We start from the raw sequence: 20,557 nt of genomic DNA, 5'->3' as shown, positions 1-20,557 counted from the left end.
CAAAATGTTTTCATCAGCCCCCTTCTTATAACATATGCTACTTTTGAAATATAAACTACATTAAGTTCAGAGTGTGAATCTCCTTTATAGGAACTCACATTTATTTTTATGTCTTTGAAAGGTGCACAACACATCTGTTTTGAAAAGATTCCTGAAGACTACCAAATCTATGAGAAGATAGGTTTGTCCGACTGGGCAACTGGGCTTAGTGGGGGGGGGCACTTTTCAATGGAGACCCATGGAGAAAAGCTGCAACATACTATAAACATTTCAAACAGAAATTCAGCAACATGCATAAACACACTTTAAGTAATACACATTAACAGCTAGACACACATTTGCTAATTAGGAAATAAAGGCAACTATTACAGTATAAAAGATACTTATGCATGTAATCGTTCTTGAACATCAAGCATTTGAAGAGGTATATTAGTGGGTTTTGTGAAATACATAACAGAGCCTGTGATTACTAATTAGAAATCCAAAGAAAGGGGCATGAGGGAAGAAAATATGAATATTGTAGTTAACAGCAGAGGATTTAAACAAGTGTTCAGCAACAATTATATAAGTGTTATCTCAAGATTTATGTTAGAAATAAAGAAGTGGGGTGGTGAGCAGTGTCACAAAAATATGTAAATGGCCAGGAGATATTAAAAAACTCTTTGGATAATGGTGGAGACGGACTGTGGGACAGGATTCTGAGGGAAGAAAAATAGTGTGACGACATGGCAAGCTGAAGGTGACAGTGTTGTTTATCCTGGAGAGGTACAGGAGCACATCCACTGACATAGTACAGGAGCAGATCCACTGACATAGTACAGGAGCAGATCCACTGACATAGTACAGGAGCACATCCACTGACATAGTACAGGAGCACATCCACTGACATAGTACAGCAGCAGATCCACTGACATAGTACAGCAGCAGATCCACTGACATAGTACAGGAGCACATCCACTGACATAGTGCAGGAGCACATCCACTGACATAGTGCAGGAGCACATCCACTGACATAGTGCAGGAGCACATCCACTGACATAGTACAGGAGCACATCCACTGACATAGTACAGGAGCACATCCACTGACATAGTGCAGGAGCGCATCCACTGACATAGTACAGGAGCGCATCCACTGACATAGTACAGGAGCGCATCCACTGACCTAGTACAGGAGCGCATCCACTGACATAGTACAGGAGCGCATCCACTGACATAGTACAGGAGCGCATCCACTGACATAGTACAGGAGCACATCCACTGACATAGTACAGGAACAGATCCACTGACATAGTACAGGAGCACATCCACTGACCTAGTACAGGAGCACATCCACTGACCTAGTACAGGAGCACATCCACTGACATAGTACAGGAGCACATCCACTGACATAGTACAGGAGCACATCCACTGACATAGTACAGGAGCACATCCACTGACATAGTACAGGAGCACATCCACTGACATAGTACAGGAGCACATCCACTGACATAGTGCAGGAGCACATCCACTGACATAGTGCAGGAGCACATCCACTGACCTAGTACAGGAGCACATCCACTGACATAGTGCAGGAGCACATCCACTGACATAGTGCAGGAGCACATCCACTGACATAGTACAGGAGCACATCCACTGACATAGTGCAGGAGCACATCCACTGACATAGTACAGGAGCACATCCACTGACATAGTGCAGGAGCACATCCACTGACATAGTGCAGGAGCACATCCACTGACATAGTACAGGAGCACATCCACTGACATAGTGCAGGAGCACATCCACTGACATAGTGCAGGAGCACATCCACTGACATAGTACAGGAGCACATCCACTGACATAGTACAGGAGCACATCCACTGACATAGTGCAGGAGCACATCCACTGACATAGTACAGGAGCACATCCACTGACATAGTACAGGAGCACATCCACTGACATAGTGCAGGAGCACATCCACTGACATAGTACAGGAGCAGATCCACTGACATAGTACAGGAGCACATCCACTGACATAGTACAGGAGCAGATCCACTGACATATGAGGTGAAGTTTAAGTTGTGTTTTAAATGAGTTTACATGCTGAATGGATATTAGTAGTCGTGGGATGTGATTCCATAGTTTAGCTGCAGTATTTTTAGAGAGTCCCCTGCAGTATTACATAATCTAGTGATTTTCTCTGCAGTGTAAAATTCTATTGGGGGAGTAAACTTGTATTAAATAGTTAAATGCTGGGCAATTTTTGTGGCTTATCTAGAAGTTTTTGTACTGTAGTTAGCGGGGAAAGTGGTAGGTGATGTGGCAGTTCTAACCAGGTTAATGCTCTTATGACTAGGCAGTGGTGTAGTTTACTGTTATAGGTTACTGCAAATTTGGCTATTTTTTTAGTACAACATGGACAGTTGTGAGACCTGATGGTCTGTGAAAGCCAGTAAAGCGGAGAGATGACCTAAAAAAGTAGAGGCTATACACCTTCAAATGTAGTGCATTATACACTGAAACAGCAGCAAATATTCCCAAATACTCTTCTAAGCTCCCAGATAACTGTAATATTCGCATTCCACAATACACTACATTAATCAGGGGGAATATCAGAAGCACAACACCCCAGTAAGGGGATTGGGGGGGGGTTTGTCACTACAGCTTCAGAGCTTGCACATTAATCAGAGAGAATATTAGGACCACAACACTCCAGTGAGGAGACTGGGGGGACTTTTTTCCTCACTGACATTTGTTGTTATTGTTCTGTCTATTTCAAAATCAGGATGCTTCTCCATATTTGTTTTTGTCATACTCTAGTGTTTTTGTGTTTCACTGTGGTGTACTTTTTCAAAATACTGTTTTAGAATTACACAATAAAGCCTTTACTAATACAAGAAAAACAAAAAGGTATCTGTGTGAAATGTACTAACAGCTATTGACTTATCAGAACTCATACATAAATCAGAAGCAAATTCATTTATATATGCAATGTTTTTAACATTCAAATAGACGGAATTACAAAAAGTGAATGCATAATTCATTAGGGTATATATTACATCGACTCCTAATAACTGAAACCACACAATGTCGAACATACAGAATAGAGATTTCCCGGGAATCACTGCTCAAAAAAAAGAAAAAAAAATCCACAGACAAAATAAAGTGGGGGGCTTTGCCCCCCACAACCCCCTACTTAAATATACCAACTCCGAGATTGCACTACATTGGAGGAAACAGCAAAGTCCCGGCAATGGCTCAGCAATTTTTTTCCCTGGGGAAAAAAAAAAATTCGCTGTTCCGGCAGTTCGACATTCTGTGGTTTCGGTTATCAGGGTTCAATGTAGGAGCGTCCTCTCTTTTCAACATTTGACATCCTGATATAGAGCCAGTTCATTACTAGGCAAGTTACTTGGCACAATTTAGAATGCAGGCATGCTGTTATCTCAGATATTTTGCCATCTCTGCTGCCAGTCTACTGTTCTTTTTTCCAAAACAAAAGTTAAAGCAAAAATGAAAATCATACTTACTGCAAGCAAACTAACAGGTTTGTGTTTGAACTCCACCTTAATGTCTGATGATGTCTTCTCAATGACAACAGCATAATTTTTAAAGAATTCAAAGTTTTCTTTCATCTGTTTCAGAATTTCTTCTTCTTTCAGCTTGAGCTCCAAGTCACCATCAGTGGCTGTCACGTGGTTTGTAACAGTCTCATTCTTAATGCATTCAAGATTCTTTTCCATCGCTTCGAGAATGCTTGATTTTAGATTCTTAACCTGCTGGATGAGTTGTTGTTCCTTGTCTTGGAGAAACTGATGAAGTTTTGCAAATTCTTGTGTAATGTACTGTTCCAAACTAAAAATGCCTTCCTGGGAAACATAAAATACAGAAAGAGAGAAGAATGACTGTATAACTGCAACATTAATTTATATTTTCCTAACATAGCAGAATGAGTGAGGGTAAGCAGACTGACATGGAGGCAAGGACTCCGTCTACAACACTGTTAGTGTTAATAGTTCAAGTGTAGCACATGCATTTAAGACATCTGTCTGCAACACTCAAGTGTTCCCAGTTCAAAAGTTAGCACACTCACCTTTAGTGTTAGAAGATCAGAAGTCAGTGGGTTCTACTACCACACCTGCTACTTATATTCATTCTGTAGTACTGACACTGCAGTGCAATATGGGATGGGATTCCTTTGTATGATGCATTAAACTGAGATGCCATCTGCCTGAGTTTATGACAGAGCAGGTGAATGCAAATGATCTCAAAATATTTACTAAAAAGAATAGGAGTTATTTCAAATTTATTTTACGTATTATTTACAATAAAAAATACACACACTTTGCATGCATCCTTTTTACTATCAGCAAAATGTAACATTATACGAACAGATTTATAATCTTCACCTTTTTCGTTGCAACCAACACTTTAATTTGTCCAACATCTTAATTTTCCCATTTCTTATTACATAGGTATTCCCATATCTTCCTGTCCATGTTAACGATCAAGACAGTTATTATCCTACCATATCCACTTTTTTATTAAATGTTTATAAAATCTGTATTGCATAATATCCATATTTACCTTAATAAAAAACAATCTTTGACAAATTGCTTTTTCACATTACACCAGAATTCTTCAGTTCTTTTAAAAAACAACAAAATGTTTGTTTCTTCCACTTCACAACCCTCAACCATAAATATATTTTCATCTTTCTGTTTATAGTTTTTTCCTCCTTTTAAGTTTAGCTTGATGTAATCTTCATAAGACATCTCATCATTCTTTAACTTTTATCTGTTGTCTTTTTCACTTTCTTCTTCTGTTTCTCATTTCGCCATGTATTGCCATAAAAGCAATATTCTGTTACTTCTTTGTATCAGCCAAATCTATCAAGACTTACATACTCAAAATCTATTTTCTACTTCTTCACATTTTTCATATTAATATCATATTTTTTGCTGGGAACCAGACTGAGGGGAATGTCTCTTTCCAGCGTTATACTGAAGTCACATTCAGTGCTGACTCCACTGTGTCACATTAAAGGTATGCTCTTTGGGCTGAAATATTTTACACTCAAAGCACTGAGGAGTTTATCCCTGCTCTTCTATTTGTTTAGGGTGCCATTCAACTTCTTCTACAGATAAAGGATGTCTAGATAAGGGGGTATCCAAAAACACCACTGTGTCCTCAACAAAGTCTGATAGTAGGGATTCATAGGCTATAGTCAAAGAGATACGGATAGGGGAGTGTTAATGAAGGACCAATTCTGGTAGAGATTTTTAGTTGGGTTCAGAACAGACGCTGCTATAAAAATTGATAATTAGTATGGCATGTGAAGAAATTAGACACTGTCATTGTGCCAGCATGTCTGGCTGAGCTTTTGTACATAGGTTCAGATTAACCCGTGTATTACATGCCAGCATGACTAGCTATGATATTGTAAACAAGTTCTTACAATCTGTTTGTACAGAATGTTTTAAAGACTTGAACACTGTCCTTTTACATTTTTAACTGCTTATGTTTGTGAAGAAAAATTCTAAAGGCAAACTGTCTCAGATTCAGCAAATCTGCAGATGATGTCATTGGAATGTTGACAGTTACTATCAAAAGCTGAAAGACAGGAAGGAACTTTTAGCAAACAGCTGCTGGCTTACTTTCAAACTATGAAATGAAAATTAGAACTGGAAGCGTTGTGACAGGCTAGTCTATATAAAACAGCCTGCTGACGTCAGTTGTCAATTAACAGCCAGCTGTGAATTGTTCACAGATGTATTGTGCAGTGGATACCCAAATGGACTTACCAAGAACTGTAAGCCTGCCTTTGCTCTGTTGTAGTAATTTAATTTAGATCAGGGCAGTGTTCTATAGTCATTTAGGAGATTGTAACTAATCAGTTAAGAGTTTTTCAAAATGTTGGATTTCTATCCTTCAGCATTGATTTCATTTTTCTGGTGATTGATTTCTGTTTGTTTATTAGAAATTACAGTTTTATATTTTCAATCATTTTGCCCATTATTAAACATTTTTATTAACTTACATTGTGGCTGGTCAATCAGTGTTTTCTTTATCAATTTGAAAGTGCTTATACTTGCCTTGATAACTTCCCGGGCCACTCCGAAAGCTTGGCTGCTTAGGTCATTTGCTACTATTTATTTTAATATTTAATTTTCATAATTGTACACCTCTTTGAAGGGCATGAAGACATTCTGATTGGTGGCAACATTATCTTATTATTTTGGGGAAGGGACACATCTGGAAATCTGTGTCAGGCTTTCCCAGAAGTGTCTAGATATGTGAGATTTCATTTATTTAAGTGCAAGTGTATCAGAGATCGAAAACTGGAACACATTGCTCTGGAGTGTGTAATAAGGAGTTAGGGGTGGACAGAAGTACACAGTCCAGTCCAAGATTATAGAGCATGTTCCTGCTGTGCTCTTAGGGGAAAATTGTGGAATATTACTGCTTCTTAAGTGACAGTCTCACACTGGAGTCAGTAAAGTGGATTGAAGCTCCTTGGTTACTGACTCAGGATAGTGGGAGATGGCACATTATTTGGTGTCTTGGTGTCAGTATAGCGGGATATTAACTGTACGTCACATGCCATATAAAATATTGCATGTTAATTATAAGAATCAATTGAGGACGTTACAATAGACTGGAAAAAGAGAATGGAAAGACACCTTACAAAGGAACACTGGCATAGAAATCTCTAAGCCTCCCAAGTATGTAACAAAGTCCAGAATGTGTAGGATTTCGCATGGAAGTGTTTGAATATGTAATTTTACATTCCAAGTAAACTTCAGAAAATTTTCCTTAAGTGTAGAACAAATGATGGATATATGACAGGGAAGGTATCACTATACTCAGTACCCTGCAGACTGCTAAGGGGTAACCTGTGTCTGGCATACAAGGCATCCATCAACCCATTACTGATGGATTTATTCATATTGGCTAGTCAAATGGTATCAGAAATACTCGGTCTAGGGATCTAAACCTCTCCTGCAACAACAACTTTGGAGGGACAGGTATATCTCGCAGAAGATACCAGTGCTGTGAAACAGGCTACCCATCAACATAAAATAAAGTTCATCCTTGTCCATTTTCAAGCACAACTTAGATCTATGGATTGGAAACAGAAAATTTACCCCAGGAATGCCCCCCTGTACTACTAATGAACACAGGCATCTCCTAAATGCTTTATCCCATTCATGGAGCTCCTCAAATTATCTATGGTATGATACCAGTTATTTTCATTAAGGGTAATATATAATTATAGACTAGAGTATGGGTAAAGCCAATCTATAACCAAATGAGATAGGGTATTTTGAGAACATAAAGTGAAACTGGCTATGGCTGAAATGACTTGTAAGGGCAGCTAGCCTAGTACTTAACCTATGAACCTATAAAGACAGTGTACTTTTTGGAAATTTAACAAGCTGGCAGATTGTAGTTCCCTCTAGAGTACCTTGGTGGTAATGCTGAGGTAAGAAATGAATGCAACGAAAGAAACAATTCCTTTGATTTGGAATACGGAATCCAAATTTCCTATGCATAGCAAGCACTTAATAAGTTTAATGCTACTGGTTGCAAAAAAAGCTATCACTAGAACATAGAAATCAAAATCTAAAGTAATTGGAATTTTGAATACTGGAAAGAAGCCAAATGAATGAGAGATCTTTAGAACAGGGAAAGGAGCAAATTTAAGTAAATGGAAATTGTGGAAACAATACAAACAGAATAAGATTTGGGGGAGGGGAGGAGTGAGGTTTAACAGAAGGCAAACATTGAGCAATTTATGTAATGACATGAATGCAGCTTTTAAAAAGAACACACGTGTGTATACTGCATGCGATAATAACAGAAATTGTTATTATAGTCTGTTTTTTTTATTAATGTATGCAAACTCATCATGCAATTTAAAATGTGCTGATTTACTAAAGAACAGTTAAAAAACAAAGTCTGATAGTCACAGCCAGATGTGTTCGCTTAAAGCAATACAGCAACCTGCTGTCATAGCAAAATTTTCTGCTGCATTATAGATGACTTTGACTACAAGGTTGCACCTAACTGCAGATACAGCACTCTGGAACTTAAAATTACCTCACTGTGGCCTAAATGGTGGCTCCTCTAATACATGGTGTACTTCATTTCTCAGTTCCCCCAGAAAATACACTAAGTATGTAAGATACTTAGTTCAACATCCACAAGGACAGGCTGCTAGACACAAACATTCACTTCCAAAATCTGTCCACTTCTCTAGACTCCATGCCTCTTGGATGGATGATCAGTTTCTGCGGTGTTGGAGCCTTAAATTGGGCTGCTTTGAACTGTGGGCTCTGGACTGGAAATTCATCACCAAACCTGCCTTTCTTGTGGGATGTAGAAGTCCTTTAACTTTTTCTCTAGTATAGCAGCAACTCTGCCTAGGTTTTCTCATGCAATTCTTGGCAGATTTTAAAATGTATACAGACACTGGTATCACCAAGGATAATTCAAGGGTAAAATGACGGGCCTGTTTTCATTTCCTCTTGGGAGGAGTGATACAGACAGACATCCATTATGTTGCATGATCTGTAAACACTCTATAAAGATATGCTTAGTGGTCTTTGGGGAGAAGCAACTCTAACCCCTTACTCATCTCTGAGGTCCTTTAAGGAGATCTATTGGTGATTCAGTATGTCTGTATTTCTCTACAGCTTTTCTGGGATTTTTAGAGGCAGAATCTCAATTGGATAACTCCAAAATTCTACTGACAGAAAGGGGAAAAGAGGACACTGGAGGAATTTCTGTAAGGGAGCAATTAAAAGATGAACCTGCAACTAACAGGTTTCCCAAGAGGAACCCCCTTAATGTGTCTGAAAACACCAATGAAAGAGTTTTAAGCCTAAAAAATAGGTACCAACACTGGCATGTGCAGTAGCAGAACTGCTGCTGACAGTGTTATGGTGCAGTGAGGGACAGAAGAACGTGGCACCAGAAATACCAATGGGGAGGCCAATACTGGCATACACAGTGAAGGCTAACAAAAGGGTTGGCACTGGCACGGCCTACACTTGAAAAATATAAGGTCAAAAATTAAAGCACCAAGGGTATTATGCCGGGCACTGTACATCAGAGACAGTGATGTCACTAATTGTCCAACCATAGCCAGCTGACGTGCAATTGTGGCCATTGAATCTGAGGGGATGGGTGGAAACCTCTGACATTCTGACTTGAATTTGAAAAATCACTTCCATCAGTTTACCATAATCTAAACTACACAAAACTGGAGAACAAAAGAACCTGTGTATATTTGGTCTGGAATACATAGTACAAAACAGTAGAAACTTCTAGACCAAAAGTATTATGCGAGTTTTAACAGACTTCCTTTTAAGTGAGGAGACATCATTAATTACAAGCTCAAGAAGGACTTTGAATGGTTTTATCTATAGATTCTGCCACAGTAACAGAAAGGTAAAAGTAAAAAAAAAATAGATAAGACATGTTTATGTTTATTCTTATTACAAAGGGCAGAATCCATAAAACCTTGCGCAGAAGAACAGCCCAAAGGCTGGTTGGGTTTGCTTTCCGTTGAGAAGCTCAAATATCTGGTTGTATTTACTTTTTGCCTAAATCACAAACGGGATTTTAGAGACTAAAGTTGTTTTGAGAATTTTAAAGTGCTAACATGATTTAGTCTAAGTAAACCTCAAACAAATGGGGGCGGCAAGAAAGATTTCCCAAAGACAGTACAAGCAGTGAGTGCCCATGTCAGTGGGAAGAACAGCATGACCACAGTCACACTTTCTAAATAAGGGTTGCGGCCTCATGAAGAAGATAAGTCTATACACAATGGTACATACAGTGGTAAAGGTACATTTCTTATGATAAATGTAACTGTCTGACAGAAAGAGGAAATGGAAATGCTTCTTGCAACTAAAGATGCGCAAAAGAAAAGAAGTGAATGTGTCATTTTCACACATACAAACACATACTGGTATATCTAACTACATCCAAACAGTGATCGATATACAGTTATAAAATCAGATAGCCCAGGGCCATCTTGTTGTTACCATTTTTGTAGCATGGCAAAGAAGAACAGGAACTGATAGAGGGGTTATGCATGATGTGAAGAGGGAAGGCTGGGGAAAGATTAATACCCATATCATCAATCCTGTATGTTACTACAGATGGACTTCTCAGGTCATTTATGGATTTACAATCCCTAATGCATTCAGTAATGTTAAACACTCATAACCATTTAATTATATTATGTTGATCATTTGGATGTGATGTCTATGGTTTGGAAGACTAGTTCTAGCAAAACCTATTTATTGTGTGATTAAAAATGAGATGTAAGCTCGTAATTTCATAAAGAATTGCATGTTCCCATACACCGTCTCTCTCTCTCTCTCTCTGTTAATTTAATCTTGTTTTCACTACACATCACAATCCCCACTAACAATATTATAATTCACTTCCCTCCAAATATGTCTCTCAGTTGCCACTAACTTTTAGGGGTATTCCTGATTTTGCCTCATAATTTTGTTCTGTCTTTCACAAAATGGCTGACTTTGTGGTAAAAATAGGATATTTATAGTGGCTAAATAAAATACTTTACAGTGACAGATTTTTTTTTCTTTATAAAATGTATGTTAATTCATATATTCTTAATTTAATCAGCTTTCTTAATGACTAATATTAAAGACATCCTTGATCTGGGCCCTTTGTCACTGATTCCTGAGGTATAAGTTGAAAGACATGATACATCACAGACCAAGAGACAGGTACATGCAATAGAAGAAACCAAATGCTTTCACTTGGTCCCACTTTCTACCATTTGATACAATTCATGTAGCTCAGTGGACATAGACTCTGATTCAGACTAAACCTCTCTTAAATGCAAAACTCCTTTTTTTTTTTCTTGTTGACCAGTTAGTCAACTGGTCCTTTAGACACCCTGACAGCCTTAACTCAGACTAACTGGGCAGCTTAAATGATAAGGACACTTTAGTGAAGTCACTCAAACTGGCATGTTTTTCAGAAAAGAGAGGAAATCTTAGTACTCAGAGAAAACAACACAGACACAGGGAGAACATGCAAAGAGGTAACCAGTGGTTAGGAAAGAACCCCAGAATCTTGATATGTGAGTGGAAGACCATGACCAATAGGTTACCATGCTATGGTTAAAACAACCCTAATGTTACATGAACCAGAAACAAATACAGGTCTTTTGTCTGCTTCTACTGACGGCTGGTGTGGTTTAATCATGAGGGCGAATGTACTGCGCATGCATACGGGACTTGCATTCCCAGACTTATGCAGTACATCAGTGCTGTGCAAAGGAAGCAACGAAGAAAGGAAGATCTCCACTGCTTTTTTTTTTTAATTTATATTAAAGAAAAAAGAAACCAGGAGACTTTTAACATTCAGGAGAGCTGAGACAGTGAAAATAAAAGGTTAATCAGGTTATGTTTCTTTAATTTTGCAGAACGTACCTGATTATTTTCTTATTTTTCTCTGTGCCATCTCTCACATTCATTTGAGGTCTTCAGTTTTGTAAATTTATTAAAAAAAAAAAAAAAAAAAAAGAAAGAAAAGTAAAAATTATATGAGATATACTAATGGAAAAAAGTCTGGGTGGGGCCTTTTTCCATTGGTATATTCTCAGATTTAGAATGGGCATGCTGGTTGGGCTGACCAATCAGCGTGTTCCTTTTTGAATATTACTGGCCAGTCATTGTATAATAACAAACTAATATAATACCAAACTTTCAACACCCCATCATAAGTGTTACACACAATGGCTTTAAAATGTTGAGAGCGATATTCTAAACCCCTAAAAAAGACTTCACAGTCACAACTCTGTGACCTTTACAGTACCACACATCCAGTTCCTCTACTGGAGGTAATGAAATGTTCAAAGCATGACTATGTTGATAAAACTTAAAAATACTGAAGACTACCTAGCCTTCACATTTTAGCAAGTTTCAATATTTAAATATACAGACAACAAATTTCTTCACCCCATTCAGCTGTAGTTGTACATGAAAGAATGACAAATGCACAACTATGCTGTCCTGAAATTAAATTGTTTATAACTGATTTTAACAAAACTCAAAAATAAAAATCAAGATTTTCAAATCCATTTACTCCAGAAGAATCCCAACTTTAAATGTAATAAATTTATATATTGTGACAACAGCAAAAATTCCTGAAAAAACACTCTGGGCCTCCAAATAAATGATAACATTTCCAAAGGGATTACAACCTCAGAGTTGTTATACTAAATTAGGGGAAATGTGGGGAGTATTGTCCCTGTGTGCGGACTTCAGTGTGGAGTTTTGCCAACTCGTATGTCTATTTCTTATTCGTGATGTTTCCTCGTAGGTTCATGGGTGTATAATGGGTTAACAACCACACGGGTGTTTTTATAAGCCTAGCAAGCAGCATCCCAGTTGTATCCTGCAAGCTCATGTGCATTGAAGGTTATTTTAAGGGGTATATGTAAGCTAGAGCAAGATTTACAGGCTGCATCTGTTGATTGGAGACACAGGTGCTAGACCTGGGTTGTATTTCTGAATTTTCATCCACTGATCCAGGTTCCTGCTAAATAAGGTTGGAGAAGAGCCTTGATTCACATAGATGAGAAGCCTATACCAGAGACACACATACCCATCCCACCGTGTCCTATTTATGTTGCAAGCAAAGGTTAAATCCCTAGATCAAATAATTCTGATGATATTCATTTTGCAATTATACAAAAGGTCCACCTAAGGGTGCCTGGTTTGCCAAGAATCAATCACCTCTCAATAGTCTGTTGGAAACAACTAGTTTTGAGGCAAGTTTGTTGTTGAAATAGATTGAGACTCTTCCACCTTTGGTCCCTATCCCTGCAGTAGCTGGCTTGAATGTGTGGAAGACATTGTAGCTCTGCATTGCAGGGGTGCCCTCCACGGCTTTAAACCATTTCTCAGTAAGTGCACAGATGACCACATTCTCCAGCATGCCAAGAGCCTGGAGGGAGTGGAGCTTCTCATTAAGATCCTGATATTGAGCAATAACACCGTCAGATTCCCTTGGGTTGGTTTTGCTACATCAGAAGCATTGCCAGTCTGGCATTGCCCCAAAAAAGGCACTATTGGGGAGGACAATGCCTTAGTCAATATTCAAAACCTAGAGGGACAGATGGAGATCATCCTTGGTAAAATGCAAAACAAAAAAAAGACAAAATGGTCTATTAACTATATCCTCCCATGCTGGGAAAATTTGCACCCCCCCTTGGAATGACATCAGATACTAAGCCAATTACTGAATTCAATCACATTTTGCTCATATTGTAACATCATCCTTGGTGAAGGTACAATGCTACTCAGTTAGCTAGGCACATACCAACCTGGGACACACAGAAAGCTCCATAATTTCTCTCTTCATATTGTCCAGGAAGGTATGTCTCAGGTCAATTAAACCCACGTGGACTATAACTGAGTCGTACTGGTACTCGAGTTCAAATGACTTGAGTGCATGGATGATTTGGCAGATTCTGGACCCTGATAGACAAGTGATCATAATTTTCTCCTTATTTCTCACACTAGAGTCTCATATGAGTAAAATATTGGGTAGTGTGTTGGCTTGTCTTATGGACTTTGTAGTTGAGGCTCCAAAAGATGAGGCTGTATGTGCTGTGTTGGGTGTTGTTTTTGTGGAGTGCTTTTGGGGATGCTGAGGATTCTTTTCATAGAATGAATGTCTAGGACATCTTTGGGATTCAGGAAGGTTGTTTTTAAGTGCCTCAGTATAAGCTGATCTATGTGTTGGGTCAGTACTATGTGTGGTGGGTATAATGCTTTTATTACTGACAACATGCTTGTTATTATGAGTACTTTTGTGTGAGAGTCTTGCCTTCACTGACACTGTGTAATTACATCTCTTGCAAACTTTATCCATTTCTCTATGGATTTGTTTGTTGTCAGTGAACACAAGACAATTCCTTGTCTCAGGATACCCATACCTACCAATCTGCCAGCTGAGAAATTAGGAAAGTGCCCAATCATGGTGTCAGACCCTTTTCAGATGAACTATAAAAGTGTGGTACAGCAGGCTAACTTGAAGGTTGTAAGGGCAGAAACTAAAATTAGGCTATATATGACTGAAGTCATGTAAGTCATGTGGCAATGATCTTTAGCATCTAAACAGTTGCTCTTTGCACAACTGAGTACTGGGTAAAGTACTGGGTAAAGTTACAGGAGGGAAGTTTTATAGGGAAAATTTAGTTTTGAAGTGCCTGCATCTACACAAGGCACTGCTAAGTGCATGATGAGCAGCAGAGTTTATAGTCTCAAATGTGACTAAACCAAATAAAAAATATCTGCCCAATAAAATGATCTCACTTTAAGCCTCCCTGTGCGATTTCCAATTCAGACAGACCTGGCTACCTTTCTACTGCCACTAGAACTTCAGTCTCAGTCTTCTTTGTTTTCATTTGTCAGATATTAGTATTTTTATGTTTCTTTGAAGTTTTTTTTTTTTTTAACATCTAGCCAGGATTATATAAAAAATACTGGAACATTAGAATCATGCAACAATAAGATAATTGTTTCTGTAAAGGAATGTACTACTTTCAGTGACCTATACAAATTCACGTATAATTGAGATGCAATAACACAAACAATAATTCAGAACTCAGCACATTACTTTGTAGACTGTGTGTTACCCAAAATTTTATTTTTCTCAGCTGTCAACCCCATAATTCCACTTTCCAAACAAATATACTACAGCAGAAGTGAAAAGCATACTTACAGTTAACAATCCATCAGGTTTCTGCTTTGTAAATTCCTTGTTATTGTCAGGCAATGTATCTCGAGTGTCTATAACACCATTTTTAATGCATTCATATTTTTCTTTAGTCTCGTTCAGAGTTCCTACTTCTTCACTCTTGAGCTCCAAGTTAGTGTCATTCACATCCGTGTGGTAGGTAATAATGTTCTGCTTAATGTGATCAAGGCTTTCTTTTGTACCTTTCAGCATATTTGCTTCATTCTTAAGCTGCTGGATGAGATTTTGTTTCTTGTTTTCAAGAACCTGATGCAGTTTTATAAATTCTTGTTTAATGTCTCTTTCCAAACTAAAAGCACCTTTCTGTGAAACAAGGAATAAAGAAAAAGACAAGATGAATACCTTTCAAATTGCAATCCATTATATCTGTAGACTTCTATTACATAACAGAATGCACAGAGGTCAGCCCACTGACACAGGAATTTACGGCATCTGCTTGTGACATTCCTGGGGATGAGATCAAGACTGAACCCACCAGATGGAGATGAACAGCAATAAAATCAGTATCTTAATGCAGTATTACAATGCAATAGATATATTTGTGAAATATGACTGAGCAAGAAAATCTGGAAATATTGGACTTTTTCAGAATTAGTTTGACTTTTAGGGAGCTCTAAATCATATGCCCTACTTCATGTCATTAATGTTCAGAAAAATGCTTTGAAGAGGGGAAGAGAGGGGAGAAAGTTAACTTTAAATAAAGATTTTTTTCTTAATAATACTATTCTTGTGGTGTATGGTTTTCTTTACATGTTATGAAGTAAAGTTTTCTTAGCTATTTTTAACTATAATACGGATTATAAACAGCAGTTGGTGTTTCTTTTCTTTCTTCTTTCTCCCTTTCTTCTTGTTCAGTTTTAGCAACTGTAGGCACTGCAATGTAAAAAAAAAAAAGCCTGGTTAAAAGAGCATGAGAAAAGAAAAATTAATGTGCATTTTCTCATTCTTGCATGGGGGAATGACTGGAGGGTCTATATTACAAGCTCAAATGGTTAAAAGAGCAACGCTCTTTGATCGAGCTGTAAATATCAAAGCTACTAAATAGCAAAGACATGGAACAGCGATTTATCACTGCTCCGCAAAAAAAAAAAAAAAAAAAAAAAATGCAATCACAACATAAAGTGGGGGCTTCACCCACCACACCCCCAGATGTGGGGAGCTGTGCCCCTCCACACTCCGTACTTAAATATACCAATTCTGAGATCGCACCACAGTGGAGGAAATGGCAACCTCCCGAAAACAGGCCAGTGATTTTTTTTCCAGGGAAAAAATCACTGTTCCATGTCTTCGCTATTTAGTGCCTTCGATATTTATAGCTCAATCAAAGAGCATTTGCTCTTTTAACCGTTCAAGCTTCTGATGTAGACCCATGACTGGATTAAGGACCTTAGATTGGTTTAATAACAAGTTTTAAGAGAAAGCAAGTAAATGAAAAATAATATTGAATATTATGAGGCATTTTCTAACAAAAGAATGTATGCTTAGTAGCAATTCTGTATCTGGTTCTCATGCCTCCATGGAGACAATCTGATAATGAGAAATTGGCTGTCTGGTTCTCATGTCTCCATAGAGACAATCTGATAAAGAGAAACTGGTTACAGTCTGATGGAGAGCTACTGGCTAAGGGGAAAAAAGAAAAGAGAAACTGACTAGAAAAATGTTTTCTGAAAGCATTCAGGGATTTTCCCAGCTGGAAGCTGGAAATTATGGGAGACATAATCAGTTTTCAAAAAGGTATATTACTTATAGGTGGGGACCAGAATTTGATTTGCAGCAGTGAAGATTTGTCTGGAGGGCCCAGAAGGAAAAATATAACAAAGGAGGGTAGATTTTTGAAGAAACTTATGAAAATATTTTATTTGGCACAGAAGATATGAATTCAGTAACAGGAGTTTGGAGTGAATTTACATATTATTTCCACAAAATACAAAAACTGGGTTAGGTTAGACAGAATTTACATTTCACAAGCAGATGTGCATTTAACTGAAGGTTTTGATATGCACCCAATAACTATTTCAGATTATGTGCTAATAATAACTAAAATAAAAACATAGGGTAATGAAATAAAAATGAGGCACTGGTGCGTTCCTGCCTATTTGTTGAAAAGAGAGGAATTTAAGGAATGGGTAGTGGAGATTATTAAGGAGCTATTCGAGAGGATAGAAATTTCTTCTGAAAATATGGAAGTGGGATAAAATTAAGAAGGAGTTTAAAAATGGGGTAGAACTAAAATAAAGTCAGTTATAGTTAAGAAGTAAAAAGAACTATTTAGAGGGACTGACAAATGTTAATGTATTGCAGAATAGGGGGAATCTCACAGAACAAGAGGAGGATCAATTGCAGAATGCTAAGCAGAAAATAAGGGATTACCTCAATAATATGCATGAGTTTAGAAATATTGCTGTTAAGCAACTGTTTTTTTATAATAACACTATACCACAAAAACTTTTAGCACAATGACTCAGGCAACAGAAAGTAGAAAGGGCTGTTGCCAAACTTAAGGAGCCAATAACAAGGAAGGTAACAAGAGATCCTGTAAGGGTATTTGAAATATTTCAGAAATTCTATGAAAGTCTGTACAAAGTAAGGAAATGCGGAACTCAAGAAAAGATACAAATTAACATGTTTATAGAAACATTAAATATGCTAAGGTTAGAGACTGATGCAGCTCAATTACTAACGGTTAGGGTAGGAAGAGATGAGATAAAAATTGTGATGTATAACCAATCTACAGGAAAGTCCCCAGGAATAGATGGTATTCCTGTGGAAGTCTGGAAGCTAGGAAAGTAAAAATTGATAAAGATCTGGGAGGTTTTCTTTAATTGCATTTTAACAGGAGAAGTACCAGCATCCTGGAAGAAAACAGTGATAGTTGTAATACCTAAAGAGGGTAAAGCTCCATCAGGTCCAGCTTCATACAGGCCCATTTTAATACAAAACTATGATTATAAAGTGTTCGTGACTAAAAGTAATGCAAAATTGATAGCTATGGATCAGTGTGGTTTCGTGGAGGGAAGGCAAATATTTTGACAACATTAACAGAGCATTGATGATCCAGAGGGAAGCAGAATGTAAGAAAATACCACTGTTGTTGGTGGGTCTTGATGTAGAGAAAGCATTTGGCAGAGTAAGCTGGGACTTTACGAGCAGGTCAATGGTAGCATTTGCATTTTCTGAAAAAATTATAAGGTTGATTAGGAGGATATATGAGGGATTGGAGGTAAACATTAAAGTGGGTAGGGTCCTCTCTGATAATTTCTGCTTGAGCACAGGAACTAGGCAGGGGTGTCCTCTTTCTCCTTTGTTACTTGTATTATATTTACAACCACTAGTAAAGAAAATAAGGGAATCAAAAATTCAAAGATATAATTGGTATGGTAGTCAAGAAAGGCTGGCTCTAATTGTAGATAATATTATCTTTTGTCTGACAAAACCAGAAAGAGACATTACAGTGTTGTTGAACACTTTGAGGCAGTTTAAAAATTTTCAGAATACAAAATGAATGAAGCTAAAACAAAGGCAATACCGGTAAATTATGTACCCCACATATGAATTGGTTCAGCAAATCCAAATTTATGGGGAAGTGATAAAATGAAGTATTTAGGAGTATGGATTAAGATGATTCTGGTGTGGAAGCTAAGGATATGTGGGAAGAGACTAAACAAAAGATAATACAAAAACTGAGAAAATGGAAGCTTTTTATATGGATATGGATAGTAAGATACAAGCAGTTAAAATGTTTTAGTCCCTTTAGTCTTATACACAGGTCAGGCATATTTTTATCAACCAGAGGAGAAGTTGTGGACAGCACTTAATAAAGAGCTGAAGGGCATTTTTCTGGGAGGGGAAGATGGCAAGAGTCAAGTGGGATAAAATGAGTCTTGCGGTAGAACAGGGAGGACTGGGATTACCCAAACTGAAGGGGTATTTCACAGCTACACAGTTAAGGCTCCTATACATAGCACAGGCAAAAAAACATAATTCAAAGTGGAAAGGGATGATGATGAAATGGGGTGGAAGAAAAAAGGAGAGACTGGGATTTTGGATGCATGTCATTAAGGAGAATAAAAATAATCATACAAAACATTATATCCATAAAGTAGCATAAAGTTTCCAAAGAACTAAACCAACACTGGAATGAAGAAAGGAGATTCTGCAGATAGGGATAACTGCAATTAGGGATATAGACAATAGGCAAGAGGTGACTGGAATTTACTAGAGAAAGCTGGCAAAGGAACCTAAAGTAAAAACTGTAACCATTGCTAGGCTAATGCACAAATCAAACTCATGAATTGTGAATGCTTCACCACAATAGTTTCTATGCGCATGTTCACACTGCACATGCACTGTGAAAGCTCCATCACATTCTCTTTTGGGCAATATTCTCTTATGTGCTGTGAATACTTTATCACATTCATCAATGCGCACAAGCACATACTACACTCTGTAAGTTGCAAATACTTCATCACATTCATCTGTGGGATCAGTGGACACTTGCACACATGTCAATCTTATGGTGGTGTTGTGAATGCTACAACACAGTTGTCATTGGACAAGTACACAGTACATCATTATGGCACCCTTAGTAAATCACTTAATGCACAAAGAGAAAAATCAAAAGGGGGTGTAAGTTATACGAAGGCCTTATCTATAAAATACAGGAAGCTTCTTTTGAAAATAATGCCATTATACAGAGGTAATACATCTCCCTGACAAGCTGAGTTTTTTGTGATTCCATCACACAATTCCCATCACAAAAGACTGGCAGCATAGAAATGCAAACAGCCTTCTGAAATAATAAAAAAAAAAAAAAGCATTTCAGCAGCCCCCCCCACCCCGGACGTCTCCGGTGTGGGGACTGCATCCAGGCCCTCCAGCTACTTGCATGTTCTACATCATGGGGAAAGGAAACACCACAGGTAAAATGCTAATTCAACCTTCCTAGAAAACGTACAGCTGTTACACACTTGTGATAACACAGAACAGTGTCAATCACTAGTGATTCATAAATAAGCCTGGCTTCTGACAATACATCATGGCAGGATTTTAGTAAAGTGTATGAAATGTCTATTCCAGTTGTGGTGTACTTTCATAAAAATCAAACCGCTTTTGTGGATCACATGGTTAATTATTCTGCAAAATGCCTTGTACAAGTCATGATCATAAAATGAATCATAAAGAAAAACATATCTATTAGATAACCAGTGCTACTGAGATACTGCTTTGTTTAGTAGCAGTATATGCTCTTGATTCTTTGATTCTTTATTTAAGAGTTCAGAATAGTTACATTTTTCTTCTTTATTACTGGTCCTAAAACCAGTATGACTTCTGGAGAGGTCAAAGTACAATGGCATCTCTCTGAACTCTTCCATATGAAATACTCATAAATATGAACAATGGCCTAGTAACTAGGTCTATTTTAATGACCTTAAAAATGTTTGCCCTTGTCAGTCACTTTATCTTCATAAACTATATGGTTGTAATTGGTATGTGAACTGATGTGACCCCCATGGTTCCAAAACTATTTAATCAATTATTTCTTTACAATCAAAATTTGTACCTCAACATCAGCCAAAACCCCTATACTGAAGGATATCCTGCTGAAATTCATCCTGATTCCTTTACTAGTTTCTACTTTTAGTAAATATTCCACTGTGACTTGCCCACATCCCACGTTATCCTGCTGAGATAGATCCTGGTTCCTTTACTAGTTTCTGTCTTTAGTAACACACTCCACGTTATCCTGCTGAGATAGACCCTGGT

At 37.7% G+C, this 20,557-nt stretch overlaps 1 protein-coding gene across 1 annotated transcript in view; it reads right to left on the bottom strand.

Moving 5' to 3' along the window:
- The window catches only part of LOC122814381, a 498,155-nt gene that overhangs the window by 66,106 nt on the left and 411,492 nt on the right, over positions 1-20,557 (bottom strand). The window contains exons 11-12 of the mRNA XM_044086965.1: positions 14,759-15,097; positions 3,508-3,846 (exon numbers count right to left, since the gene is read on the bottom strand). Coding sequence (XP_043942900.1) covers positions 3,508-3,846; positions 14,759-15,097 — 678 coding nt within the window. The remainder of the gene's footprint in view (positions 1-3,507; positions 3,847-14,758; positions 15,098-20,557) is intronic.

Source organism: Protopterus annectens, chromosome 10.part0 (assembly GCF_019279795.1).
Source record: "Protopterus annectens isolate FY-2018-M chromosome 10.part0, PAN1.0, whole genome shotgun sequence".
NCBI classification, from domain to species: Eukaryota; Metazoa; Chordata; order Ceratodontiformes; family Protopteridae; genus Protopterus; species Protopterus annectens.
Note: the sequence above shows the minus strand (reverse complement) of the source record. Positions and strands in the feature narration are given on the sequence as shown.